The sequence below is a fragment of the Crocodylus siamensis genome, chromosome 4 (assembly GCF_052110815.1).
Source record: "Crocodylus siamensis isolate JL-2025a chromosome 4, ASM5211081v1, whole genome shotgun sequence".
Classification (NCBI taxonomy): Eukaryota; Metazoa; Chordata; order Crocodylia; family Crocodylidae; genus Crocodylus; species Crocodylus siamensis.
In genome coordinates, this window is record NC_143398.1 from 247,387,815 (window position 1) to 247,414,813 (window position 26,999).

General features: G+C 68.6%; 2 protein-coding genes across 3 annotated transcripts in view; one reads left to right on the forward strand and one right to left on the reverse strand.

Moving 5' to 3' along the window:
• Positions 1–1,207: 1,207 nt before the first annotated feature.
• Positions 1,208–7,198, reverse strand: LOC149867819 (rac GTPase-activating protein 1-like). Of its 2 annotated transcripts, none has more exons than XM_090046220.1 (17): positions 6,466–7,198; positions 6,105–6,190; positions 5,732–5,934; positions 5,570–5,658; positions 5,282–5,360; positions 4,813–4,863; positions 4,389–4,463; positions 4,154–4,277; positions 3,819–3,976; positions 3,398–3,553; positions 3,206–3,301; positions 2,938–3,130; positions 2,646–2,739; positions 2,328–2,460; positions 2,110–2,209; positions 1,820–1,925; positions 1,208–1,639 (listed from the first exon to the last, which is right to left on the reverse strand). In XM_090046220.1, the coding sequence occupies exons 2-17, from the start codon at positions 6,187–6,189 to the stop codon at positions 1,588–1,590; spliced, it is 1,794 nt and encodes a 597-aa protein (XP_089902346.1). In that variant the 5' UTR covers position 6,190; positions 6,466–7,198; the 3' UTR covers positions 1,208–1,587. The 2 variants fall into 2 exon arrangements, with proteins under 2 accessions (XP_089902346.1, XP_089902347.1); XM_090046221.1 differs by having other exon boundaries at positions 1,210–1,639; positions 3,819–3,928; positions 6,466–7,191.
• Positions 7,199–12,097: 4,899 nt separating this feature from the next.
• Positions 12,098–26,999, forward strand: part of ASIC4 (acid sensing ion channel subunit family member 4) — a 79,287-nt gene continuing 64,385 nt past the window's right edge. Inside the window, exon 1 of the mRNA XM_090046222.1 lies at positions 12,098–13,461. Coding sequence (XP_089902348.1) covers positions 12,673–13,461 — 789 coding nt within the window. The 5' untranslated portion in view covers positions 12,098–12,672. The remainder of the gene's footprint in view (positions 13,462–26,999) is intronic.

Here is a 26,999-nt window from a genome sequence, read left to right on the forward strand (position 1 = left end):
GATGCATACCATTGCCTCTGAGCCAGCCCCGAGCATTGCCCCCACACCCACCCCCGCGGGGCCACAGCTGCCACCGTCCTGGTGCTGCTGGGGGGTTGGTGGGTGCTGCAGAGAGCCCAGGCCATGCCCCCGCTGCAGAGGAAGAGGAACCCCCCCGCCCAGCAGTCCAGACTGAGCAGGGGCAAATCCCTGCCTGCCCCCACAAGACAGCATGAGTGGGGGGCAAGAGCCTGTAGCCAGGACCCTGGCGGGCACAGCTGCAGCCAGCGCCTCTGCGACAAGCTGGGAACCAGGTCCACAGCGTGGGAACGTGGCAGGAAGCTGCAGGTGCCCCGGGCCGTGTGAACACCCTGCGCAGCCTGTGTGAAGTTGCACGTGTGGAGGACGGACTCAGAGCCAAGAGGTTTCTGGCGAGGCAGCGGGGCCAGGGAGCAAAGACCTGGGTGCAGTTGAAGGATTGCCCAAATGAAGCCATCTCCCAAAGCAGGCCGGTCCACGGGCCCACCTGAGTGAAGGTTTCTAGCTCAAGCCAAATGGTGTCAGTGGGGCTGGGGGGAGATGAGAGATGCCACCAGGCAGGGCTGATGGGCGGCGGAGGGAGGAATGGGTTGAGCAACGGCGCATCGTGGCCATTACCAAGGAGAGGGGCACTCATGCCTGCGAGGGGGCAAATCAGCAGGAATCTGGCAGGGAACGGAGCTCTCCCTGGTGCCTGGATAGAAGTGCCCCTGCCCCTGCCCCTGCCCCGTACCTGGGGCTTAACTTTGGGTCAAGCAGGAATCAAAGGGGCTGCGACTGCACCCACACATCCACCCCGGCCCCCACCCTCCTGCAGACGCCCTGCGGGGGGCTGAGCCGCCTTTGACCCGTCCTCCTGCCCCCAGAGCTTGGCCCTGTTTCACCTCCAGCCCAGACCCACTGCCTGCAGCCGAGAGCAGCTTGTTCCCCGCTTCGGGCTGCGAGCCAGGGAGAGGGGATGGGCAGATGGACCCGGCCCACACGGGCATGCACCCAGCGCAGAGTGCACGCCGCGGCTGGCATGGGAACCAGGCAGGGCTTGGGCTTGGGCACGGGGCTGGGCTCTTCCCAGAACAGCTGCCCCGCTTGCCGCGGCCTCAGCCCCGCGCTGCAGCCGTGCAGAAAGCTGCCAGGACCCACAGCACAGCCCGGGCGGGGAGCCGACCACAGGGCCCCAACAGCGCGGGGCCGGGCCGTTCACTACAAGCCTTTAATAGAAACCAGCCCAAAAGGTACAAGTGGCCCGTGCCCCCAGCCCCCCCGGACCGGCACCCCCTACCACCCACCCCGCAGGGGGGCTGGGCTGGCACATCCTGTCCCGTCCCCCAAAACAAAAAGCTGTTCCTCAGTGCGGAGAGAGGCCCAGGTAGGTGGGTTCACCCCAGGGGGCAAGGGAAAAAATCCAGGCTCGTGCCCCCAGCACTGGGCCTGGGGGCTGCCAGGGACGGGCACAAGCCCTGACTGGGGGTGCGGTGCTGGGCCGGAGACCCTCTGCAGTGGGGGCAGCCATGGGCAGGAGGGGCCTGGTCCCCCGTGCTGCCCCCCAGGAGGAGGGAACATGTCTGACCCCTAGAGGGGGGAGGGGAAGAAGCGGCCGGTCTTCTTGGGGTGCGATGCCCGCCTGGGAGGACAGAGCAGGAGAGTCAGTGGTGCTGAGCAAGGCTCGAACCCCCCTACCCACTGTACGCACCCTTGCTTTGGCTCTCCACCCAGCCCCAGCAATGCCAGCCCCAGGCAGCCCCCAGCAACACCCCCCATCGCCCCATGGTTGTCACGGCCCGGCAGCCCCCGCCCCACTCACGGGAGCTTGGTGCAGGGGCGCAGGGCGCTGGGCAAGCAGCCGGTGCTGGCTGGACTCATTGGGGCAGAGCTGGTCTCAGATGAGGGCAGGGGGGAGGAGAGCCGCTCTGTGGGGAGGGGACGTGGTATCAGTGGGGGGTGAGCGAGCCCCCTGCACCCCCACACTGGCAGAGGGGAGAAGGCCCCACTGCACCGCCGAGTGGCCCCGCCTGCCCCCCGGCCCCGGGGCACCATGCACAGGCATCCAGGGGCCAGGCGGGCGCGGCTCTGCTGCCCGGGACCCCCACTCACCTTGCTCAGTGCCGCCGGCCGTGGGCGCCGCATCCTTCCGCTCCTCCGCCATGAAGCGCTGCCAGAACTCGGGCGGCAGCGAGAGGAGCCGATCCACCACCTGCGTGGGGGGAGCGGCTCAGACCCCCGGGCAGCTCCCCGCCCCCCGTGCAGCGGGGTGGCGGCACGCAGACAGTCGGGGGCAGCGGGGGCAGGGGCACCCCGTCCCCCCGGCCCACCTTGCACTGGCGCGGGGTGTCCTCCAGGATGGTGAGGGGCGGGGGGTCAGCCGAGCCGTACCCCACCAGCGTGGGCCCGAACACACGTGCCAGGTTGGCCCGGTCCATCTTGCAGGCGGGGCTGCGGGCGACTCTAGGGGAAGCCAGGCTCAGTGAGCGGGGGGAGCAGCAGCCCCCAGCCCACACATGCTCCAGGGCTTGGCCCCGAGGCAGACTCCTGCCTGAGCCGGGGTGGGGTGGGGTGGGGTCAAGGGGCAGCCAGGGGGCCCTGTGAGAGGGGGAAGGGGTGCGGCCCCCTCCCCAAAACCAGCCCCTCACCTGAGCAGGTGCAGCACAAGGAAGGCCAGCGTGTCCCGGTTAGCTGGTGGCAGCTGCATCACCATGTGGCAGAGGTCAGCCGCGTCCGGCAGGTCTGGGGCAGAGCCAGCGCGCGGTGGGTCACTGTGCGCCCCGCCCAGCTCCGCTCACCGGCCGCCCGCAGGAAGAGCCAGACCGCGGTCAGTCGGGGGCCGGCGTGCCCCCCAGCCCTGCTCACTGGCGGCCCGCAGGAAGAGCCAGACCGCGGTCAGTCAGGGGCTGGCGCGCCCCCCGGCCCCCCAGCCCTGCTCACCGGCGGCCCGCAGGAAGGCGGGGTGCAGGCGGAAGGTGACGAGTGGCTCGCGCAGCCCGCGCAGGAAGTCCTTGAGCACCCCGCAGGCCACGTGCACGTCGGGCACCCGCCCCGCCGGCCCCCGGCCCCGCAGCAGCTTCTGGCGCCACTCCCGCACCAGCGACTCCGCGCCCGGCACGCGGTACAGCCCCGTCTGCGGGCAACCGTGCATCAGGACACAGGCGGCTCCCCCAGCCCCTGCCACTGGCCCTTGTCCCTGTTCCCGTACCTCCGCCAGGCCCCTGCTCTCCACCTCGTGCACGCACCGCACCACCAGCGCTGGCACGCGGGGCGGCGTCGGGGGGGCGAAGTCTGCCAGGACGCCCTGGGGAGAGGGAAGTGGAGCAGAGGAGTGTGCGTGGGGGCAGGCACGGGGGAAGCCACGCAGCCCCCAGCCCCAGCCCCAGGAAGGGGCACCGACCTGGCGGGGGCAGGCGCGGGGGCCGGGGGCGCAGGGCGCAGCGTAGCGTGGGCGGCACTCGTTGTGCAGCAGCAGGCGGCAGCGCCGGCACCGCAGCCCCGCGCGCCCGAAGCGCAGGTGGGCGCCGCACTCGCCGCAGGCCTCGGGGCAGAGCACCTAGGGGGGAGCAGGGTCAGGGGGAGCTGGGACCAGTCCCCCCAAACGCCCACCCCCAGCCCGCCCCCTCCTCCCACCAGCACCACCCCCAGGCACGAGGAGATTCCCCGTTGACGGGGACCCTGCCCCCGCCAGCACAAGGACCCAGGTGGGGCTTGCTGCCGGGGTCACAGACAGCCCAGTGCTGGAGCCCCCGGGCAGCGGGAGCCCCCGCCAGGCCCAGCACTGGTGTTGGGAGGGCAGGGATCCAATGGCGGGGACACACCTTTTTGGAGGTGAAGAGGTGCTGGGCAGCAGGGGGGCCGCGCAGGGGGGCCGCGGGCTCGGGTGCCTGGACCGTGCTCGTGCCAGCTCCACTGTCACCGTCACCAGGGGCTGGGGGGCGGGTGTCCGAGTCACTGCTGCTCTTCGCCAAGGTCCTGGCTGCCGGGGGGGGGGGGGGGCAGAGCAGGGCCCACTCACCCTAGGGGAGCCCAGCCCAGCCCCTCCTGCGTGGGCACCTCAGGGTGCACCCACCCCTGCAGCCCAGACTCCCCTGTCACCCCCAAATGCCCCCCCTGGCCTGCCCTTGTGCTCCCCCCACTCCGGGGCAGGGAGGACCTGCAAGCGCAGCGAGGCGGGCAGCCTGGCGGGACCGGCGGCGCGGCACGGGCGGGAGGACGCCAATGGCTCCGGGGCCTTTGGTGACGACCGTAGTGGCAAGCGGTGCCTGGGGCTCGCTCTCCTGGGGGGGCAGGGAGTGAGGGCTGAGCCCCGACACCCCCCGTGGAGGGTGGCATTGCACCCCCGGGACCCCGTACCCAGGCGGGTCCCAGTCCCCAGCCCTGTAACTCACGCTGGCGGTCTCTGCTAACGGGCGCGCGTGCTTTGCCAGCACCACGGGGCCGACCACCGGTGCCAGGGAGGAGCGCTGAGGGCAGAGCGGAGCCGTGGCGGGTCAGCAGCGCACACGGGCACCAGATCTACGCGGACCCTCCCCGTAGCACCGGGGGTCCAGCACCCAGCCCCCGTGGCTAGGCCAGCGGGGAGTCCCGCACAGAGCTGGGCCCAGCGCTCTTGCCTCTTGTAGGCCCCTGCTCTAACCACTGCACTGCCCTGCACCAGGACAGGAGGCTGCACGGCCCTAGCAGGCCCCCGCAGCCCCCCGGGTGGCGGGGCAGGAAGCGGCACTGGCCCTGTGGAGACAGGGAGCAGCACGGCCTCCACGTGCAGGGGAGGATGGAGCTTGTGGGCTGCGGCACAGGGCGTGTGGCACCCACCCGCCTCTCCTGGGACCCCCGGTTCAGCTGTGCCACCGTCACGTCCAGGTCCTGCAAGGGAAGGGGAAGGGGCAGCAGGACACAGCATCAGGGCTGGGAGCTGAGCCCCGGGGACAAGCCAGGGCCCAGAGCCACCAGCCTGAGCCCTGCAGGTCCTTGCTGTGGCCACCACACCCCCAGCCCCACAACCTTGCTGTAGGGGCCCGGCCCAGGATCCCTGCATCAGACCCTGGGAGTCCAGGCACTGGGTTCCCCGTAGCCCGGGGGCCACATGTCCTGCCCCTATGCTGCGGGGTCTGAGCAAAACATGCCCTTATTGCCACACTCGGGGCTGCTGGCGAGCCAGTCTCAGGGTGGCAGAGACCAGCTCAGGGGCCACTGGGCTCTTACTGCCCCCCGCCCCCGGGTCTACCTCTGGACCCAGCTGGGATGGGGCATGACCCTCACCCCCTTGCTGATGAGCTCCTACCAGGTCATCGTCCGTGGGGTCGTAGCTGATGCCGGAATGGGACAGGAGCGAGGCACCCGACTCGTCCACCACGGACAGCCTGTGGCAGGGCCAGGGTCAGTGCCAGCCGGGCCCCCTGCGCACGGCCACGTGCGCCACAAGCCGGAGACTCGGGTGCAGGCTGTGTCAGCTCTGCCAGGCCAGGCCCCGCGGGCACAGGCCGGGGGCCAGAGCGACGGGCCCCGGAGTCACTGCTGGGTGCCAACCACCGCAGGCGGGCCCAGGCCACCCCAGACCCCCAGCGCTCACCGTCTCCCCAGGGCCAGGCTGGAGGCGTTGCCGCAGGGGCCCGAGGGCTCCTGCATCAGGTAGCTGCAGATCAGCCGGAGCTGCCGGTCCTGCAGGGCGGGGGGCGGGTCAGGGGGCAGCGCCCAGGGGGCCCCAGGACCCCCCCACCGGCCCGCCCCGCACCTGCTTCTCCAGCTCGGCCTCGGCGCGCTGCCGGCGCCGCATCTCCACCTCCACCTGGTTGCGCGCGTGCTTGAGCTTGACCTCCAGCGTCGCGCGCTCCACCTGCGCCCGCGCCAGCTGCTCCCGCGCCCGGTGCCCGTCCTGCTCCAGCTCCACGCACCGCTGCCGCCACGCCTCGAGGCCCCGCGCCACCTGCGCGCACTCTGCACCGCGCAAGGGGCCCTTGGGGGCTGTGCAGCCAGAGGGACCCCCGCCCAGCCCCTGGCCCAGGCACACCCGAGGGAGCGGCACCCATGTCCCTCCCCCACCCCGACCCGGGGCTCCCCGCACCCCCTGCACCCCCGACCCGGGAGCCCCCCTGCACCCCCCGCACCGTGCTCGAGGCGGGTGCTGAGCTGCAGCAGGTGCTGGGCCCGGTCCAGGTGTCCGAGGAGGCGGCGGCAGCGCGAGCGCAGCATCCTGGGGGCAGCGCGGGGGTCAGGGGGTCCCTGCCCCCCCACGGGGCACCGCACAGCCCGGGCCAGGGGGCCGAGACCCCCAGCGCGGGGCCGCTGCCGGGGCGCCGTGTGCTAAGGAGCCCCCCAACCCGCCCGGCGACCCTCCACTTGCCGGGGAAGCCCCCCAAGTCACGCCCCCCGGGGTTCACGTGCAAGGGACCCCCGCCACAGATCCCTGCGCCCCCACGTGCAAAGCAACCCCGTGCCGGGCCCCCCTAGGCCAGACCCCGAGCCCACCTGGCGCGGTGCGGGGCGGCGGATGGGGCGGGGCAGGCAGGGTGGTACTTGGGGAGGGGGCCGGGGTGGAGCCCGGGGCCGCCCCGCCCCGCCCCGGCAGGCTCCGCCCCGCCCTGCACGTCTCGGGCCAGGGAAACTGAGGCAGGGCCCGCGGGGCGGCAGGTAGCCCGGGCCGGCGCCTGCCCGCGGCCCCCCGCTCCGCAGCGCCAGCCCGGGCTCGGCCGTGCTCCGGCTGCCGCCGCCCCGGGGGCGGGGTGCCCAGGACCTGGGGCAACGAGTCGCCTCTGGGCACCGGGGCCCGGCCCCCGTCGCCGCGCGGCTCGCAGCCGAGCCCGCCACGCCGCTGTGCGCAGGCCGGGCGCCGGCTTCGCCCCGCGGGGGAGGCCGCGGCGTGGCCCTGGCCCCGCCGCGCCGCCGCGCCAGCAGGCGGCGCTCCCTGCCCACGCAGCGCGGCGGCGGCGGGCCCCTCTGCAGCCGGGAGCAGGGTCGGGGCCGGGCGGCCCCTGCACGGGGCACTGCGGCGCCGCTGTGGGGCCCGGGGGTGGAGCGGTGGTGGCGTGATGGCGGCAGGTCCTAGGGGAGCACCCCGATGTCCCGTGGCAGCAGCCCTGGTCGCGAGACGCCGCCACGGGGCACCGCGGCGCCTGGGCGGCACCACTGGCAGTGCGGTGTCCGTGGGCGGGGCGCGGCCTGGGGCAGCAGCAGCGGCGGGTGCCGTGCGCGCCCTTGGGCGGTGGCTGGAGGAGATGGCGTCCTTGGGCCGGGCTGGCGTTGGCTGCGGCACAGAGACGGTGCGTGCCGGCCCGTCCGGCCCACGCGCTGCGCCCGCGCATGCTAAGCGGCTGGGCTGCGTGAGGACACAGCTGGACGTGCCCGAAGCCCTTGCCCCATGCCCACACACATGCGTGCATGTGTTCACGCACGCCTGTGAGATCAGATGTCAGGGAGGGGCGGGAGGGTCACACTGCCCATGCCCCCAGCCCGGCTCTCCCCATCCCGCCTCCCTCTGGGGCTGGCAGCACCGGGCAGGGGGCCGCCGGGGTGCCCGGGGTCTCCCGACCGCGGCCTCCGCGCGCACGAGGCTGGCCGTGAGTCAGAGCCTGGAGTGACTAATGCCTGCCGGATCGATGGCTGAGCACAGCCGAGCGCAGTCGGGTCGCGCCCCAGGGGCTCCTGCATGGCACTACCTGGAGCTCAACGGCTCGGGGCAGATGCCTCCAGCGCCGGCACGGCCACGCCAGCACCTGGATAGGTGCCAGCATGGGGCCTTTGGCCCTGGCACTGGCCCCCCACAGCCGGCACCCCGTCCTTCCCGTCTCCGTGCCAAGACCTGCAGCATCTCGGCGCGGGGAAGACGACGGGGACACTGGGGTGTCGTGCCCGGTGCCCCCCGCTCAGGCAGCTCCACTCTGCCAGGTGTGGCGCGAACGGTGCCGGCCCCGGCAGGGAACCGTCTGGTCTCCTGGGCGGTGGGAGCATCCTTCTCCATGCACTCTATTTTATCACCTTCCCAGGCAGGCAATCTTCCTTTAACGTGGAGCAAGCGGGCTGGGGAATGCTAATGATGCCCAGCGGCACCAACGCCACTATCTCCCTGGCGTAGTTAGGGCGATGGAGTCGTGCACTGATAATGGCCCTGCTCCGGGCACCACAGGGCATGTTAACCCTTTGGGACCTTGCTGCAGCACCCTCCACCCCAGCAGGCCCAGACCCCTGCCCCAGGGCACATGGAGGGCACTCTACTCCCACCCCCCAGACCAGGAGTCCATAGGTGGCATGGATGACCCCTGAAGTGCCCGCGGACGGCTGGCCCGGTGGCACTGAGAGATGCTGGTTTCCATGGCAACGGGCCGGTGGGGTACGTGCCTGGGCCCCGCGCCACGGCGGGTGATTTACGGGGCCGGCCGGCAGCAATGACCACAGAGCCCAGCGCGGGGTCAAGGGGCACCATTAGCACAGTGCACGGTGGCAGGCCCAAGGCTCGGGCGCGAGCCAGGCAGTGCCGGGGGGGAGATGGGTGAGGGGCACCGAGGACGGGAGCGGTGCCATTCAGTGTCCGTCTCCCTGACTGCAGGCCTGGCACGTGCGACTGCCGCCTGCGCGGCCCGGCTCCCGGGGCAGGAGCAGCTTGGGGCAGGGCCTGGGGGCTTCCTGCCTCGGGACCTGGGGCCGGGGCAGCCCTGGATGCAAGGTGGGCAGGCTTCCAGCGTGGCGCGCGGGGGATTACAGCGCGCTCAAGGGCTCTCCAGCCCCAGCTGCGACGCAGCCCTGGGCTCTCAGGCAGTGCCGCCTCCACGCGCCGAATTAGCAGCCTGAGTAATTAAGTGAAGAGCTTTGTTTTAATGCCGACATCTGATGCCTTTGCACCGCGGCGTGAACAACTGTCGCCGGTGCTTATGCTCTGTGTAGCACATCTGGCGTGGGGAGAGGAGCTGGAGCCGCCATGGCTGCAGTGGGGTTAAAGGGGTGTGGGGGGGAAGGGGGCAGGGCTCCCAGCCTCCCCATGGACAGCCAGGGCTCCCAGGCTGCGAGCTTCCCCACAGCGGTGCCCTGCCAGCGCGCAGCCAGCGGCACTGGGCAGGGATTGCAGCCCTGGCGGAAGGAGTCCACTGAGTCGGCTCCCCCTGGGCCTGGGGAGGGTAGCAGTGGCCTGTCCCCGCCACTTGCACACGGGTGCCAGCCCCCACCCATGTCCCTGTGAGTAACTCCAGGCCCATGACCCACAGGAGGCTGCTGCACACAGGTCCTGGCACCCCCTTGCCCTGCAGTGAGACCCCAGCGGGGCCAAGGAGCCTTGGGCAGAGCTGGAGGGGGGAAGAAGGATCCTGTGGCCCCAGAGTCGGTGCCAGCGGCTACAGCACCAGGGAGACCCCCTCTCCTATCTGGGCAGCTGCAGAGGGTCTGGTCCCTGGAAGCCCCCCCCGCCCCCGGGCTGGTCCTCGTGGGAGCCTGGCATGGGGCAGTGGCACCTACTGCCTGTGCCCCCTAGGCATGGTGCCCAGTCTGCACCAGGTCCTTGCAGAGTAGCTTTGGGTCAGCCTTGACTCATAGCATCGTTGATGACTTCATGCACGGGGAAGCTGACATCACTGGGGATGAGGCGCTGGTGGGCACAGGGGTGGACTGGCTACTGCCTCAGCCTGGCCCTTGCCAACATCCCCAGCCCACACAGCCACGACTGCCTGCATCAGACCCTGGCTAGTGATACTGGTCTGGATCCTGCCTCGATGCCAGCTGTACACAGGCCCCCTGCCCCTGCCAGCTCCTTGACCCCGCACCCCTGCTTGTGGCACTGGCACCTGCTGCACCAGTACCCCGTCAGGCTGCCCCAGGCTGCGCTTGTGCCCCGGGCTCCTCTGCGGGTCGTGGGCCACGGCTAGCTAGCACCGGAGCTGCACGGGGCTCTCGTGCTTGCTAGGAAGGGCTGCTCTTGCTGTGCCACTGTCTCGAGATGGGGGGGCACAGGGGTGCCGGTGCTGGGACACAGCCTGGCAGGGCCTCACCGTCCTGCCCTGCGTACTAGTTCCCTCAGTGGCTCTCGTCAGGCTGGGGCATTTCACCCTGGCAAAGCCTGGGCTCTCTGGTCCTGGGATGCACCTGGAGCCTGCGCCCACCCCGCAGCACAGCCCCTCTGCACGGCTTGCTCCCTCTCCTGGGTCCCGTACGCAGCTGCTGTCATCCGGAGCCAACGTCAGCGGCAGGTTCCCCATGGTCCCTTTGAGGCAGCTGTATTCACCGGCCGTTCCTGGCAGCTGACTCATGCCGGCTGCCCACGCGGCCCCCGCCGGCCCTTGTGCCAGGAAGGCAGCGGAGTGCTGGGCCCAGCAGGCCACGGCGTGGGCGCGGGGAGGCCTGCGTCATGCCTCTTGCCCATGAAAGCCCCTTCCCCGCCCGCCCCACGTCCCCCTACCCAGCCCCTGCCGGTGCCTGGCCACGTGGCTTTGACAGCCTGTTGCTGGCCAAAGGAGCCCTCTGCCAAGGGCTCGGCTTCACGTGGCTCCTCCACTCGCGGTGTGGGCCTGGCATGGGACGGCGGGCGGTTTCACGCCAGGAACAGGCTCTCTGGATGGGTGGGAGGGTGAGCTGCCCTGAGTTTCTGGGGGACCCCAGTGCCGTGGAGCAGGTGGAGCCGTGGCAGGGAGCAGGACCCCGGCAGAGGCCAGGATTCAGGTTCCCTCCTCCTCCGTCTTTGCTGGATGGTGTGTGGGGATGGAGGCAGACACTTGCATGGGGCCGTGGCATGGTGCTGGGAGCAGCCACACGGGGCCACAGCGCTGGTCACTGTTGCAAGCAGCTTGTGGGCCCAGAGCTCCTACCGGCAGCTCCAAGGGCCATGGGGGTTCGAGCCCGCTCCAGGCAGGTGTCTCCCCCCAGGCTCCCTGCTAGGGGTGGGACTCCCTGCCCAGGCTCCTCCACCATGCCGCGGCCCCATGGCTCCCAGTGGGTTGGTGCTGGCACTCCCCAGTGCCCTGCTAACCCAAGCAAGTGGCAGTGCCCAGCTCCTCGACGTCCATCAGCCCAGCTGGGCAACCCACAACCAGACAAGACTCACCCTGACCTTCCCAGCGTGCCCGGCTGGTTGCGGTGCCACATCCCCTGGTCTGATGTGGGAGGGGGTGTGTATAGGTAGTTGCTGTCCTCTTACAAAGATTGTGCTCTGGGCTTTCCCCAGGTGAGACCTCCCCTGCTTCGGGCACCTTGTGCTGGGCGCAGCCATCTGCAGACATCCCCGGCCCGGCCGTGGGCTCTGTCCCAGCAAGGGTGTCCTGAGGTCTGCCACCCATGGACCGTGCCGAGGGCCCAGCCGTGCCAGGGCTGCGGGCTCCATGCCAGCCCGCCTGTGGTCCCTGGCTAGGGAGCAGTGGTGCGCGGGGTGCAGGCAAGCGCAGCCGCCAGGCCCAGGGCACGTCCCAGGCTGCCAGCCATGTCGGCTCAGCGCCTGCGGCTGACACTTGCTCCAGCGCCTGTGATCCTGGCTCTGCGGGCGACGGGAGCCAGCCTGGCGCCGAGCCAAGTGCAACACTGGATTAGGCACCGGCTCCTACAAACGAGCTGTTAATTATCATAATCTGGTAATTGAGAAAAATCTAATTATGCAGAGCTAATGGATTTAGAGCCGAGCTGGGGAGCACAGACCCCGGGAGCTCAGCGGGGCACGGCTGGCATCCGTGCCGGTCCCTGCTGGGGAGACCCTGCCCCGGCCACCCGCGCCGGGAGCACCCCGCCCTGGGCCGGCCCCAGGTGCACCCCAGACCGGGGCCCTGAGGGCAGGAGGGTTTGGGGGCCCTTGCACGGCCAGCTGGCAGCCAGAACGGCAGCAGTGGGGGGCTGGTCCTGTGGTCCCACACCCTGTGTCCCTGACCCACAGCGGGGGCCAGCCCCCTCGGCTCTGTCCTGGGAGCAGGGCCCAGTGCTCTGGTCCATGCCCACCCTGGGGCAAGGCGCTGCACCCCCTGGGCTGCTCTAACTGCGTTGTCCCCAGGGCTGCTGAGGACCTGGCAACGCCCAGGACCCCTGACACAGGTGCGGGCCATAACCCTGTGCCAGGGGTCCAGGGCAGCTGGGGGTGGAGTGGCGTGGGGGCTGCCCCCCATCCCCATGTTGCCGCCATCATGGCGGGAGCTAGACCTTAGTCACTCAGGGAAAGCGTGCGGCGGGGAGGGCGCCATCTTGGTTGAGGGCACAGCATTAGCCTCGCAGGGAAAGAGTGCGAGGGGCGCCATCTTGGCTTAGGGCAGTTTCCCCAGCCTTGCTGCGGGGCTGGCGGCCATCTTGCCGGCTTCAGCCCTGCCCGGCGGCAGCGTGGCCATTTTGAGTGAGGGAAAATGTGGGCGGGGGAGAGGCGCCCTTTCTCACCTCGCCTCACCTCACCTCACCTCGGGGGAGGCGCAGACCCTGGGCCTGGGGCTTGGGGCCTGGGGCCGGGCACGGGGCACCTGCCTGCAGCATAGGCCCCAGGGCCTGGGCACGGTGCTGGGCACAAGGCCCGTCTGGCTGGCCGCCCCCCGCCCCCTGGGCAGCCCCAGTGCCAGGCCGCGCCAGGCCAGGGCTCTCGCCATGCATGCGGGGCCCCTGGCACGCAGCCTCTGGCCCCAGGATGCAGTTGCTGTCTGAGCCGGGCTGGCTGCGGCTCGGGCTCAGGCTCCCCTGGGCTGCGGCAAGTGCTAAGTGCCTCTGTGGTTTGGGCTCTTAGCGCGCTGCCCGCCCATGCTGCACTGCGCAGAGCCAGGGGTGGGGGCCGTGCTGCGCCTGCCCAGCCCTGCGCCTCTGGCTGCGGCACCCCCGGCTCAGCCCGGAGCCTCCTCCACCGCAGCTGCCGGCATGTGGCCCCTGGAGCCCTGTGGGCAGCCTGGTGCCGCCCGGCCCCCGGAGAGCTGCCCCGCCGCGTGCCAGGCCCACCGCCGCGTGGTGCTGGCGTGTCGCGCCGTGCCCACCCGGGGCCTGGAGCCAGGGCCCCCGCCGGCGGCCCCCAGCTTGGATGAGTTTGCCAGCCGCTCCACGCTGCATGGGGTCCAGCACATCTTCCAGCGCGGGCCCTTCACGGCCCACAACCTGCTGTGGCTGCTGGCCTTCCTGGCCATGCTGTGCCTGCTGGTGGACGTCTACGCCGAGCGCCTGGGCTACTACTTCCAGTACCCGCACATCACACAGCTGGAGGAGGAGAACCTGCCCGGCATGGTCTTCCCGGCCGTCACCCTCTGCAACCTCAACCGCGCCCGCGTCTCCCAGCTCTCCAGCCATGACCTGTACTGGGCCGGAGAGTTCCTGGGGCTGCTGGACGGCGCCGACCGGGTCCTGGCACCCGAGGACGCAGACGTGGACACGGGCATCCTGGCGGTGCTGGCCGGGAGGCTGAACCTCAGCGCGGAGGACAGGGCCCGTCCCTTCGACCTGGCTGAGCTGTACGAGCGCGCGGCGCACCGCCTCGACCTGGGCGGCATGCTGCTCAACTGCACCTTCGCCCAGGAGCCCTGCGGCGCCCGTGACTTCCAACCCGTGAGTGCCAGCACAGAGCCACGTGCGTGGGGAGGGGGCTGCGCTGGGTCTGCACCGGGCTGCGGGGAGGGATCGGCTGCAGGCACTGGGGCCTTTCCCTGAGACAGCGCCTGCCCAGCTGGCTCCCGGTCCGGGTGCTGAGAGAACAGGTGGCTTTGTCCTGGGCACGGCTGGGGGCTGGCAGAGGCCAGGTGGTGCTGGGGGACATGGGCCCATCTGGCTGCACTCCGGCCTTTCTCAGGGACTGGGACTGGGACTGGGGCATGTCTGGTCCAGTACCTGCTGCTGCTGATTACGGGTGGGGGCTGCCTGGCAAAGGTGGAGATGCTGGGGGCTGGGAGGCAGGCTGGGGCTGGGTGGGGTAGCTGTGCTCTGGTCTGGCCGTGGGGGGGCAGTGGATGCACCGAGCAGGGTGGGGGGGCGGGGAGCGGGAGGAGGCATCAGGACTGGCCGCAGAGGTGTGCTGCGGGCGCTGCCTGCAGGCAGCCGGAGGCTGGGGCAGCACCGCCGTGATCTCGGCTGGCAGAGGTCAGGTGTTGCAAGGGCTGGGGCTGCACAGCGCAGGCATGCTCCCCTGCACGGCTCCTGGCCCCCAGTGATGTCCCAGCCTTCACACCTGCAGGGGTGCAGGCAGGGGCCATGCTCATGGCCTCCCACGCTTGGAGCCTGTGTCCGGCCCCAGTCGCCCCCAGTAGCAGTGGTTGGGCTGAGGATGCCACCAGCCGCCGGGGCATGCAGGGCAGGGCGCTGGGCTTTGCTGCACAACCCTGAGGGCTGGGTCCATTCAGCCCAAGCCAAGACCTGTGCGCAGTGTCTGGACGTGTCTGGACCACAACTTCCCACAAAGCAACAAGTCGTTTGGGAGCTGGCGGCCCCGGGGGCAGCAGGGCTGGGCTGGCTGGCCTGCGGTGAGGCAGGTGCAGGAGGCCCAGCGGGGCCAAGCAGAGAGCTGCTCATGGGGAGGGGGCTCTTCTGGGAGCCAGGACTCCTGGGTTCTCTGCCCAGCTCCGGGAGGGGAGCGGGGTCTGGAGGTTGGAGCAGGAACTTGTGCGCTCTGCCCAAATCTGCGTGACTGTGACAAGCAGCTCCCCGCTCTGTGCCACCTTTCCCCTGGGAGAGCCGTGGCCCTTTGCCAAAGTCTTGAGTCCTGCTGGGGATGCCACGGCCACGCCTGGTGCCTGGCGGTAGCACACGGCTCGGCACTGCCCTGGCTGCTCGGTATGCCGTGGGGCCCTCGCCACCCTCCCGACTGGCAGCTGTGGCGTGCTCGGTGGATTGGGAGCTGCATGCAGGAAGAGCCCTAATTCAGTGTGACGGCTCCGCTTATTGCAATAATGAGAACAAAGTGAGGCAGCCGCGCGGCGCCGAGACCAGGTGTCGGGCTGCTGGTGCTAGTCACAGCCGCGCAGCAGGGAGACGATGCAGGATGCAGCGCCCATCGCACCTGGGATGGGGCTCTGGGTGGCATGCAATGCTGGCAGGGTGGTATAGGCCACGAGGCCTGCCTTTACCTTGCACGTCCCACATGATCCCCCTGCCACCCTGCACTGGACCCCCAAGTGCACGCCAGTCTGAGTCCGCTTCGAGGGCTGGGGGAGGGGGGCTCCTGGCCAGCTGAGACCCCCAGCTCACGTGGACCCCTCAGCGCCTGGCCCCAGGGTGGGGCTGGGAGCCAGGGCAGGGGTTACGCACACAACGCCTGAGTCAACAGCCTTCGGATTACGGGGCTGTAAACAAGGGGATCAATCCCTGCTGGTGGGAACATTTCCCGTTAATAGCTCCAGCCTGTAAAGTACCGAGGGGGAAAGGGAGGGACGTGGCAGCAATGCAGCTGTTAACTCTTGCTGCTGGAAGGGCCAAGACGAAGAAGCCCCCAGCGTGGTGATAAGAGCAGGAGGAGACAGGAGGCGTGGGGCAGGTATGGGAGGAGCAGGAGACCGGCCAGGCTCGGGGTGTGGGGCCCTGGAAACCCTTGGCCAAGTGGGGTTGTTTCCCATCATGGGTTGCAACAAGCAAGGGGGTTGGTGAGGCGCCAGACGAGGCCAAAGGGCTGTTCCTCTGGGCCAGGAAGGCATCAGGGAGGGTCGGAGCTGCCAGGGGAGGAGTTGGGGCTGGACTGGCTAGAAGGGAGGAAGCATCTGCCTCTTGGAGCAGGGAGGAGCAGGACCTTCCCCAGCTACAGTGGGGCTGGGCAGGGGTCCAGGCTGATGGGGGCACAGCGTGGGTCAGGTTGCGATCAGGATGGTACCACCCCATGCCGGCAATAGTGCCCCGCAGGGCAGGAAGGGCTGTGGGGCTGGAGCTGGGTTGCGGGTTGTCACTAGGAAGGTGCCTCGAGAATGGGCCCTGCAGGGCAGCCTGGCACCAGATCGAGCCTGGCCCAGCTCCGTGGCACTGTCATGAACCTGGCACTTAAGCAGCCTTTGTACCCGAGCCGGCAGGGAGCCGGGGAGACAGACGGGCCATGCCGTGCCGAGAGGCATCCATCTTGTGCAGTGACAGCGGGGCCTGAGGGCACGTGGTGGAGCAGAGCCGGGGCGGCGTGGTGGGTCCGGGGCTGCTCCCGCGCCGCGCTGTGCTGCACAGCCGACAGGGTGGGAGCCTAATGAGCTGCGCGTGTGGTGAGGGCCCGTGGCTCCCGCAGCCACTGACCCCGACACGCAGAGATTTTTCTTCCCGTGTCTCGCTGCCTCGCCACCAATGAGCCGGAGGAAGGGGGCGTGTTGACAAATCCCAGCAAGCCCTGAGCAGCTGCCTCTGCGCCGGCTGGGATGCGCCTCGTTGAGCGCCTCTGGATGCCCGCATGAGGTTGCACGTGCAGGGGGTACCTGCCCGGGGCCCTGGCTGGCAGGTCCATAGGTCAGCGGGGCAGGAGGGAAGTGGCCCTGGGGGTCCCTGCCCGCCTGCTTCTGGGGCCCAGCTCCCAGGGCAGCAGTGGCTGCGTGGACAGTGGAGCCTGAGAAGGGGAGGGAGCTCCCAGGTGCCCAGGTCCTGTCAGCCTGCCATGGTCTACATTGCCGCTCCCCCTGCCCTTGCTGCTCCTGCAGTGCCCTTACATTTCCCCCCGACCCGTGGCAGCGTCTCTGTCAGCATCTGCCCTGTGCTGCCCCCCCTTCCTGCACTGATGCCACTTGCGCGCTGCAAACCAGTGGCTGTCCCTAGCCCATGGCGCCGCCTCCTCCTGTGTCCCCGGCACTAGCATGGGGGAGCAGCTGTCCTTGGTGCAAGGCTGAGGGGAGCAGCAATCTATGCCCTGGGCCTCACTGCAGCAGCCCCATGTTATAGAGGGGAAACAGGCACAGGGCACAGCACTGCCTCGCCCCAGGTTACAGAGAGCTGGGAAGAGAACCCCGGAGTCCGGCAGCTCCATCCTTTCGTGCAGGACAGAGCTGGTTGTGGCACAGCCCCTCGGCACGGCCAGCTCTGCAGTCATGTCCGACCTGGCCCAGCCCCCCTCCGGCACGGTGCCGACAGGTAAATGTCAGCCTGCTCTTATCCCTCCACCCCCACGAGCTGCTTTCCTTCGATTTCATGTGGCGCAGACTGGGGTTAATCTCCCCCGAATTAACCTTTCCTGCTGCGCGGATGCCCCCTGGGCCGGCTGCCGGGATCAAGGACTAATCCCCCAGAAATGAGTGGACGGCAGGCCTGGCCATGTCACAGGACAGGGCTGTCGGGCTGGCCTGCCTTGCGGAGCTGGGACTGCGACTGCTGGTGTTTGGCGAGTTGTGGGGCAGGGGAGCTGCAGCTGCATTGGTGGGGTGGAAGGGCAGCAAATTGATGGCTCGGTCCTGGTGCTGCCACCACGTGCAGGCTGAGCAGGGCCCCAGCTCCCCTTGCTGTCTGTCTGTGCTCCCCCCAGCGCTCACTCCCTGGCCCCTGGGGCTGGGGTCCCTCTGACAGCCTGGGAGCAGCCCCCAGACTGGCGGTCTCCTGAGCAGACCCGCACCAAGGCAGCCTGGCTGGACCGCGGGGCTCCTGGTGATGCCGCGGGCTGGAGGGAGCCACGGCGTCTGGGCTGGCAGTGCCGCGGGGCTGCCCCCCCAGCTGGCAGCGCGCCCAGCAGATGGCTGCGCAATATTGCCCTCATTGCTCAAGCTGCCACTCGCGTCCTGGCGGCGTCCCCGGCCCCCCCACCGGCCCCTCCTCTGACTTCGCCAGCCGTTCTCTCCACCCATGCCAGGTGCAGCTGGCATGGCCGCCTGCCAGCCCGCCAGGGAGGGGCAGGACTCGCCACCCACCCACCCGCACCTCTCCCCGAGCCGTGGTGGCGGCAGCTGTGCCTGGCTTGGCTCCCTCCGTGCCCAGCCTCATGGGCTCTTTGCTCCCTGCTGGGAGCCCCGGCGGCAGGGACCCCCCGGGCAGCCGCACAGTGACCGTCTCTATTGCAGCCCTGCACCCACGTCTCACTGCAGCTCGACCCGGGTGCCAGCTGGCTCCTGCCTGGCGCTGGGGGCATGGCCCTTCCTGAGCCACTCTCCTGCCCTGGCTGGAGGGCTGCAGTGCCTGGGATGAGCCCTGCCTCCCAGGTGGCAGCGAGCGGGCTGGGGCTGTAGTCCTGGCCCTGGTACCTTCCTGGGAGAGGACGTGGTCTGTGTATGCAGCTACTTACAGCTGAGCCGCGGTTGGGGCCGCGGAGCAAGCGGTGCCAGGGACAGAGTGCCCTGCCTGGTGCCCTCTACCCCCTGGCCAGGCCCCGTGCCTGTGCGTGGAGCTGGGACCGCGTGGCATTGCTAGGCAGGTCCCCAACGGCAGCCTGCTGTGCCCTGCGCCAGCATCGTACGCAGAGCCTGGGCGCGGGGAGGGGCAGCAGCAGGGATAATGGGCCTCTATTGAATACCCTCCGCTTGGCGTTATCTCCTCTAATCATATTTATTTCCGAACGAGACGCCTCCGGCTGCTGCAGCTGGCGGCACGGGCCTGGCGGGGAGGGCGGCGGGGCTGGGCACACGCTGAGATGTGGTGGGCTTAATAGCAGGGAGTGCGGCCAGCTAATCACCGTCTTGCAGCCCGTCAATAACCCCGAGGCCCCCTCCCCCCACTCCGGGCACAGCCCTGCCATCAGCTCCATTGGTGCCTGCCGCACGTCCTGTGTGGCACGCGCGACATCGCCGCTGGCGCCGCAGCTATCCCTCTGAGGCTGGCACGGTGCCCCGGGCATGCTCTGGAGCGCCAGTCCGGCCCACGCAGGTGCTTGGCTGAGCTCACTCTGGCCTCTGCGACCCCTGAGCAGCAGCCATAGCCTCCTCCCCCAGCACCAGTTGCATGGCGCTCTCCACTGCACGGGGGAGCAGGGAGCTGCTTTCATTCCTGCAGGCTGTGGGGCAGGGGGCTACTGAGCTGGGGGCCTGGCATGCATGAGCTGTTGGGGGGGGGGCCCATGGGGGGTCTCTGCCCTGCCGTGCGGGAGCCAAGGGGCTGCTCTGAAGTGTGAGAGCCATGCTGGGGGTCTGTGAGCTGCCGCTTGGGGCTGAATAGGAAGGAGGGGGGCTCTGAGCTGGGGTCAGGGGAGCCATGTGCTGGAGTGTGGGGTGCTGGGGCCCGTTTCCAGAGAAGGGGTCCCTAGGTTGGAGTGGGGGCTCATGGCAAGGGCATCTGGACTGGAGTATAGGTCAGGAAGGCAGGGGAGATTGTAGACCAACCGAGGCAGATGCACTTATTGTAGCACCCTGAACTCACTGCGTGGGATGCCAGGGCAGGAAGTGCACAGGGGAGGGGATGTGCAAGCCGGGTCTGGGCTGGAGGGGTGTGGCTCGGTGCCCAGCCGTGGCCAAGTGCTCGGCAGGCCCTGGGAGATGGGGGAAGGTAGCGGGGAGCCCTGGCATGAGGGAGCCAGGGGGGAGGCTGCAGAGCCCCTTGGGGATCCCGGGCACAGCTCCCTGGGTCAGCGCAGGGCCGGGGTGCCTGTCGCTTCACGGTGCCCTGGCGGGGCCACGCCCAGCCCGTGCCCGCTGCGACCTTCATGCCCCTGCCTCTCGCCTGTCAGATAATGGTGTGTTTTTAACGTGCTATTAATAGTTTTACCCCCTTAAATTATTGATCCGTGTTTACAGCCGGAGCCGCCAGCTGTACAACAGGCTTTGTTTGCTGTTAAATATCCCCGGCTGGCGCAGGGGAAAGACTGCGGGGGGCTGCGGGTCAGGACACTCGTGTGGGGGTCAGAGGTCAGAGTGGGGAACAGCACTGGGGCTGCAGGCACCAGGGTGCTGCGGGGCAGGGGCTGAGCAGAGCCGCTGAGGAGAGGCAGCCCAGCACCTGCCTGCACCAGGCCAGGCTCCAGCCTCTTGCTCGTCCCCCTCGCCAGAGCCCGCCACTTGCTTTCCAGCTGGGATCTGTCAGCCGGGCCTGGAAAGCCCCCAGCTCCACGAGCCAGGGCCCTGGAGGGGGCGCAACACCCGCACGCTATCTGCTGCTTGCTTGCAGCCAAGCCCTCTGCCTCCAGCTGCCTGCAGGAGCATCTGTGCTGCGCTTCGGCTCTGAATTATTTACCATGTTCCACGGCAGAGCACGCGAGGAAGGAGGCTGGGCTTGTTCCTGGTGGTGGGGGCCGTGTGGCCAGGAGGGGCCGGGGCTGGCTGACCCCCGTTGCCTGGTCTGGGGCAGGGAGGGCTGGCAGCCTGGGTTGGCCTTGTGCCGTGGGAGCTCCTAGCACCAGCCCCCTCGCAGCCGCAGTTGGCACGAGCGTAGTTCTCTAGGCGCCTGGTTGGGCTGTTGCCACCTCGGGCCACCTGGCTCTTGCCAGGTCACGGGCTGGGGGGAGAAGGCCCCTGCCCCGTCCGTCTCTCCTGGGCACTGGGGAGGGCGCGGAGCCAGGGGCTCCTTCGCACCAGGCCTGTCTGATCACTTCCCTGTTTGGGGTCAGACCTCCCTTGCCCCCGGCTGCCGACGGGACTGGCAGGCGGTGCCACCCGGGTCCCTTGGGCTCCCGGGGCCCTGCCCAGGTGGGGTGGGCAAACTGGCCTGCTCCCTGGGTGCTTGGGGGGTCTCCCTCCTGCTGGCCCGGGGGCGGGGGCGGGGGCGGGGCGTCAGCGCTGCTGCCAGCTGCGCAGGTGGGGGCGGGGGCGGGGGCTCTCGACGCTGATTGCGGTTCCGCCTGGCAGGGGATGCGGAACCTGCCCGAATCCTGGATTTAATTATCTCGTCGGCAGAGCGGCAGGGAGCCCGCACGGGGGGGCAGGGGCTTGCTCCCCAGTCAAAGGGGGTGCGGGGCAGAGCCCTGGCTGGGCGGGCCCCTTCCTGGGGGGTGGGCCTAGCCCACTACCTGCGGCCCCCTCGTGCTCTGGGGTCCCCCCACCTGCAGCAGGGCAACGACCCCATCTGCGGTGCTTCCTGCCGCGGCGCCCCCTGTCGCGCCCCTGCCCGCGCGTGCAGCTCCCTGCTCAGTATTCTGCGCGCTCCCTCTGGGCGCTGGGCAGGAACTCTCATTTCACACCTCGTTTCCTGCTGCTGCTGCAGAGCCGCCTGCAGTCCCCGGCCCGGCCCGGCTCGGCCCTTCCACCCACCGTCCCAGCGTCCTGGCCCCTGTGCTGGCAGACACCCAGCAAGGGCCGGTCGTGCTTTGCGCTGTTCTCCAGGACTCCCCCTTTCGCGCCATGAGGCTGGGCCCTGGCTTCAGCCCCTCTGTCTTGCATGCCAGCCCCAGCGAGGTCGGAGTAAGCCGGGCTCTAGGGAGCCATGTCCCGACTGCCCTGGGCAGAAACTCAGCTGCCTCGTCTGTGCCAGCCAGATCTGAGCTCCAAATGGAAAGGTGCATCCCTGCCGGGGCGAGCTGGCAGCAGGGCCCGTCCCTGTGCCCCGTCAGCCAGGAGACCCCTCTTGGCACTGCCTGGCCTTGGGGCAGAGGCCTCATCTGCTTGCCATCCCCGGGGCGTAGTGAGTGCAGTGTGCTGCTGGGCACGAGATTTTGGCCGTGGGGGAGCCCAGCCTGTGCCAGCACTCGGTCTCTGCCCGGGACGGCAAGGCCTTCAGTCCCAATGTCTCCAGGCCACATTGTGGCACTGTACAGGCCAGTCCCAGGCGTCCTAGCAGCAGCAGGCAGGGAAGGCCTGGCCACTGGCCTTCCTTAGGCTTTCCTGCTGCCCCCATGGCACCTGTCCAGGCCCTGTGCCTGAGACCCAGGTGCTGGGTCAGGGGGAACTTGTTCTGGGTCATGCTGGGTGACCCTGGCTCTGCTGGACGGGCCCCAGGAGCTCATACCTCTGGCACAGTCTGGGAGGGCTCCTTCCCCGGGGTCGCCCTGACATGACCCAGCATGGGGAATCCAGTCCCCCCGCGCCCGGCTCAGTCGCCGGCACGGCCCCTTGGCGCATGTTGGCAGTAATTAGGATTCCTGTTCGACAAGGAGCTGCTGTGGCGTCTTCCTCTCGTGCGGGCCCTGGGGAGCCCTGCTCAGGCGCTGGAACAGAGCAGCTGGGGCCGCCCGAGGACTGGGGCAGGGCCGGGCCCGGCCGGCTGGAGGCGTGGGGCCGGTCCCTGCGGCACAGGGCTGCACGTGGCTGGGGGAGGTGGAGAGGCGCTGGCAGGACTCTGTGCAGGGCACCGGTGTGGATGGAGGAGCAGCTTCAGTGCTGCCTGTGGGGAAGCCAGGGCTAGCGTAGGGGCAGGGGGCTGCAGCGCGCCTCACCTCCGTGCCGTGCCCTGATCACCTCCGTGCCGTGCCTAGCACCTGCCCCAGCTGTGGGACTCTCTGTGCCCCCCCACACCCTGCCCCAGCAAGCAGCGCTGGGCCCCGGGCCCCGCAAGGGTTAAGGCAGTGTGGCTGGTTGTTTGCCGGGAGAGGCGGGTGAGCGGGAGCAGGAGCCTGGAGAGGAGCGAGAGCAGCGATCAATACCGTGTGCTGGAGCTGCAGATCCCAGCTCGGAGCCATAAATCTCCCTCCCATCACACACAATGAGGATGAGCCGGCTTATCTCCCGGCTGCCAGCCGTGGCGCTGCCAGGGCCCCCCCCGCACGCAGGTGACGGATGCCATCCTCCCCGAGCCAGGTTGGGGTGGAGGATGCGGCGGGTGCCAGGGCCAGCACCTCCGCACCCGCTCACACCCCTGCCTAGCTGCTCTCCTCGCCTCCCTTCCTGGCGGGTGCTGCTGTCTCCGGACGTGCCTGCCTCCCCTCTCCTCTCCCTCATGCGTGTGGGGCAGGCAGGCAGGTGGGTGCCAAGGGCCGGGGCTGGGTGCGAGTGGCACGCCCAGGAGGTTTCAGACCTGTGCTAGCCCTGGCAGCGTCGTGGCTTGGTTTGTGATGCTGCCCTGCAAGGTGCTGGGGCCCCCAGGGCTTGTGCCCCCCATGCCAGGTGCCCGTGATCTCCACGTCTGGCAGGAGTGTCCCTGCGTGGCCCGGTAGTGTGGTGTGTGTTGCAGGCTGACAGCACCAACTGGCGCTGCCGGACCCCAGGCCTCCCTGCCCACCCCCACCCCACCGAGGCTCCTGGTTTTGAGACAAGGGAGCCAGAACTGTGCCTGATGCTTGGGGAGGGATCGGGAGCAGAGCGAGATGGTGCTGGTACATCAGGTGGGCTGGTGGGATCCAGGGTCCCTGCTCCAGCGTGCCGCTGCTCCTGGCTTGGCACCAGGCCTGCGCCCCCTGCGCATGCGTCAGCTCACAGGGCAGCACAGGTGATGCAGGGCTCAGGCCAGGCACCGGCTGGTCTCTCCTGGCCTTGCGGCCTCTGCCATGGCTGATTCATCCACCAGTGACTCATCCGTACTCACCGTGACCCAGATACGCCCAGGGCAGGGGCAGGCGAGGCTGCTGCTTGGCTCCCTCCTCTGACTTCACAGAGCCAGGTTCAGAGAGAAGACAGCCACCACGGCCCTGGCTGGGTTCGTGAGGGGCTGGGGCTGCAGTGTGCAGTGGCACGTGCGCAGTGCACGTCTCTTCCTATGGGTCCTTTTGGCCCCTGTGCTCCCTGCCCTGGCTGAGCGGTTTGGACCCTGCGTGCTGGTCTAGGGCAGCTGCTCCACTTGGGCAGAGCCCGCCCCAGGGTGTCCTGGTGGCCTGAGCTGCAGGCACACAAACACATGCACATACACGTGTGCACATTCAGGGGCACGCTGCCCTCCTCTCCTGGCCATGGAGACACGGTCCTGGGCACAGTCCCGGGAGGGCAGGGCCAGAGCCAGTTTTGCTGTGGTTTCCCCAGTGGAAATGAATCCCCTGGGGAAGGAGGCGCCAGAATGGGGTGTGGAGCTACCGGCCTGGGAGACAGAGCCCTGCTCTGGGCCCTGCCAGGCTTGGAGAGGCGAGCGTGTGTCTGCACTGCAACGCGCTCGTGCCTGTCCTACGAGCCGAGCTGCGGTTTGTTCAGCTTTATCTTTTCTTGGCCCGGCTCTGTAGATGTCACTCGAGCTCTCGGGCACGAAGCGCCCTGCCGCAGGGCTCCTGCCGAGGTCGCTGGCCCCGTCAAAGAAACGACCCTGTAAATCTCGCTGCTCGCGTGTTCCATGTCGGGCACGGCTCCAGCAGCTCAGCCCGGCTGCCATGCGGGCGCCGAGGTCTGTGCCGTGACACGGAGCCAGCCCTGGGCTGGGCCTGGTCCAAGCAGCTCGGCTGTCTCTCCGGGATCCCCCCGTCACGACCGGTGCTCGGCAGCTGCCAGCGTTCGTAGTCAGCTGCCTGGACGGGATGGATCGATCGCAGCAGCCCCGGTGCTGGCCAGGAGGGGCTGCAGCGGGGATCGATCACTTGCGGAGGAGGCGGGTATCAAAGGCCTGCCTGGGTGAGGGTAGCTGCCAGGGGATGCTCTTATCTGGTTCCCATTGGCCCTGTGATGGGTCTGGGACCCAGACAGGTCCTGCTGAGCAGCGCTGCAGGGTGGCATGGGGCAGTGGGTGGCAGAACCTGGCAGCGGCCTGGTACGGGGGTGCTGCCGTCTCTTCCCCATGGAGATGCAGCTGCAGCTGGGGGGCTATAGCAGCCAGTCCACACCGACGTGACCACGTTGGATACAGGGCAGGGCTGGGGCCTGAGGAGACCCCTATGTTTGAGGGGAGCTGGGGTTTGGCCTCCATGGCTGAAAGGGTTTGCCCCCCATCCCTGCTGTGCTGGTGCTGACATGGCGCTGGCTGCCGCCCCCGGGAGGTCACGGAGCAGGCCGGGGAAGACAAACAGGGCAGGGGCTGGTGCAGCTGCTAAGCAGGGGTGACAGGCAGAATTGACGATCCAGGCTCTCCAGGGGCCAGTAAATTAGAATCAATGAGAAGCAGGAATAATTTATTTGTTTGATATTGCGTGTTAATTAACTGGGCTGACGAGTGCGGCAGGGGTGGCAGCGGGCAGCGCCAGCCCCCACTCCTCTCTTTCCTGCCGCAGGGCAGCTCCTATGGCCAGGAGGAGACCCCCGTCCCCAGCCCCTCGCTCAGGTGAGGGAGCACGAAGGGCTGGCAGATGGGGAGCCCCACAGGGGCGCTGCAAGAGCGTCCCCTCCTCACTGGCTACCAGGCAGGGGTCTTCTGCAGGGCCCCAAATGCCAGAGAGGCACTGGGAGCTGGTGCCCTGGGCAGGGGCCTGAGCCAATGCAACCATGGCATGAGGCGGTCTCCTGGCTGCTGGCAGCCCCAAGACCACTTCTGGGCTGAAGCCGAACTGCCAGGGCCAGAGGGAGGTGCTGGTGGGACAGGGGCTGTAGCCTGGAGCCCCTTGCTCTGCCTCCCCTGCGTGGCCCTGGGAAGGGGCCCATGGGCACCCAGGAAGGCAGGGGCAGAGGAGGGGGCTCTCCAGGCTCGGCTCCCTCTGTGCTCCAGGTTCACTTTTTATTTATTTATTAATATATTTCGTGTTTCAGGTCAAATTAGCCAAATCAGTTCCAAATCATATTGATTGAGCAGAACTCAGTCGTTCCAAAACCACATTGATTGAGCAGGCAGAACTCAATCGTTGCAAACACCATGTTTGGCGCTGCTACCGGTGAGCATCCTCCATCCCACGCTCCCTCCCTGGGACTTCAGATACTCCCAAATCCACTGGGAGGCATCCTACGTGCAGGCCTAAGACTGGAGTTCTTGGGGTTTGGATGCCCCCAAATACTACGGGCAAACATCCTCCAGCCAGCTTTTTAGTCCAGGACTTCAAATACTCCCTACGCTTTACTTTAGCCCACAAGAGGCTGGGTTCATGTATTGGGACATCCGGCCCAGCCACACGGCACCTCCCACCCCTGCGCCATCAGCTGCCCAGGCCATGGCCGGCCAGCTCGTGGCACGGCAGGACTCATGAATATTCTCTGCTGGACGGGTTGGCTCCCGCAATCATGTGCTGCTGGCACCGTTCCCGGCTCTATAAGCTCCCTTCACTCCAGCGAGCGGAAATGTCGCTCTGCCGTGGATGGAGATCGGCTCCAGCCTGCTTCTCGCAGCCGGCTCCCAGGCGAGGTCTTGCAGTAGCAGCCGGCCGGCGTGCATGGGCAATGGGCTCTGCTTGCACCCACGCTGGGCACCAGTCCCTATGAGGACCCCGCTGGGTTCACATGCATCCTCGAGCCCAAGGAGGATGGTGGAAATGGCTGGTGGGAGCTGTGGTACCTGATTGCTTTGTCCTTGCTGGCACCTGGGCTCTGCTCTTACCCCTGTCGGCCCCCTACCCCACCAGCCTCAGCCCCCTGCCTTCTCTCCCCTCCTCTCCCACCATGTTTTTTTAAAAGAATAACATTTCTGCTAAATACTTTAATCAGATTAGTAGCAGTGTGTCTGCAGTGCTGGTAAATCAATGCTCCCCAGCACATCGCGGCGGCTGGAAATCAATTACTGTTTAAGCCGCGCCTTGGTCCCTGGCCTGCGATCAATACAGGAGATGTATTACTCTGCCCGAGTCTTTCCCACTAAAAACCTTTCATTTGTATAACAGCAGCTTAGGCGAGAGCCCCCCTGCCCCCGCCCCCCCGGGGACTGCATGGCCCCGCTCCTAGCCCCCCCACCCTGTGCAGGGCACTGAGGAATCCACTGCTGGGGGGCAGAGAAGGCCTGCATGGAAGAGCCCTGAGCGCCCTGGGGCAGCATGTCTGGGGGCCAGGACGTACAGCCCCAGGCAACCCCAGACCAGGAGCATCAAACTCATCCAAGGCTCTGGGCAGACTTGGATGGCTGGGCTTCCTCGGGCTGGCTCTGCGGGGCCAGCAATGAGACATGTTGGGGTGGCTGCGGGGGCTGCATTGGGGCGGCAGCCACCAATGTCCATGCCCATTGGGGTCCAGGGCCCCAGGCTCTGCACTGGGCTGTGTCCCAGTTTCCAGGCCTCCACCAAGCTGCTGGCAGGGCAGACGGGACCGTTCCACAGGCTGTGTCCAGCCCGCGTGCTGCACGTTGGACACCGCAGCCCTATATCCTCTCCTATCCTGCTGTCCAGAGCCGCTGGAGCCCATGGGAAGGTCCACTGCAGCCCAGTTATCCCCCTCCAGGCTCTGTTCCCCCCGGCATGCCCTGCAGTACCACCCACCTGGCTTTGCTCTGGCCCCCCAAAATCCCCCTGGGCTCTGCCCCCCAGCATCCCTCACTGCCGCAGCCCTGGACTCCTGAGCCCTCCCCACCAGCAACCCTGCCTGCTGCCA

Excerpts from the sequence above, each read along its gene's own strand:
- LOC149867819 (XM_090046220.1), bottom strand. The coding sequence starts at position 6,189 with ATGCTGCGCTCGCGCTGCCGCCGCCTCCTCGGACACCTGGACCGGGCC. Across the intron at positions 4,864-5,281 it reads ACCCCACGGACGATGACCTG|GACCTGGACGTGACGGTGGC; the intron begins GTAGGAGCTCAT and ends CTTCCCTTGCAG. Across the intron at positions 2,740-2,937 it reads CGCCTTCCTGCGGGCCGCCG|ACCTGCCGGACGCGGCTGAC; the intron begins GTGAGCAGGGCT and ends GCTCTGCCCCAG.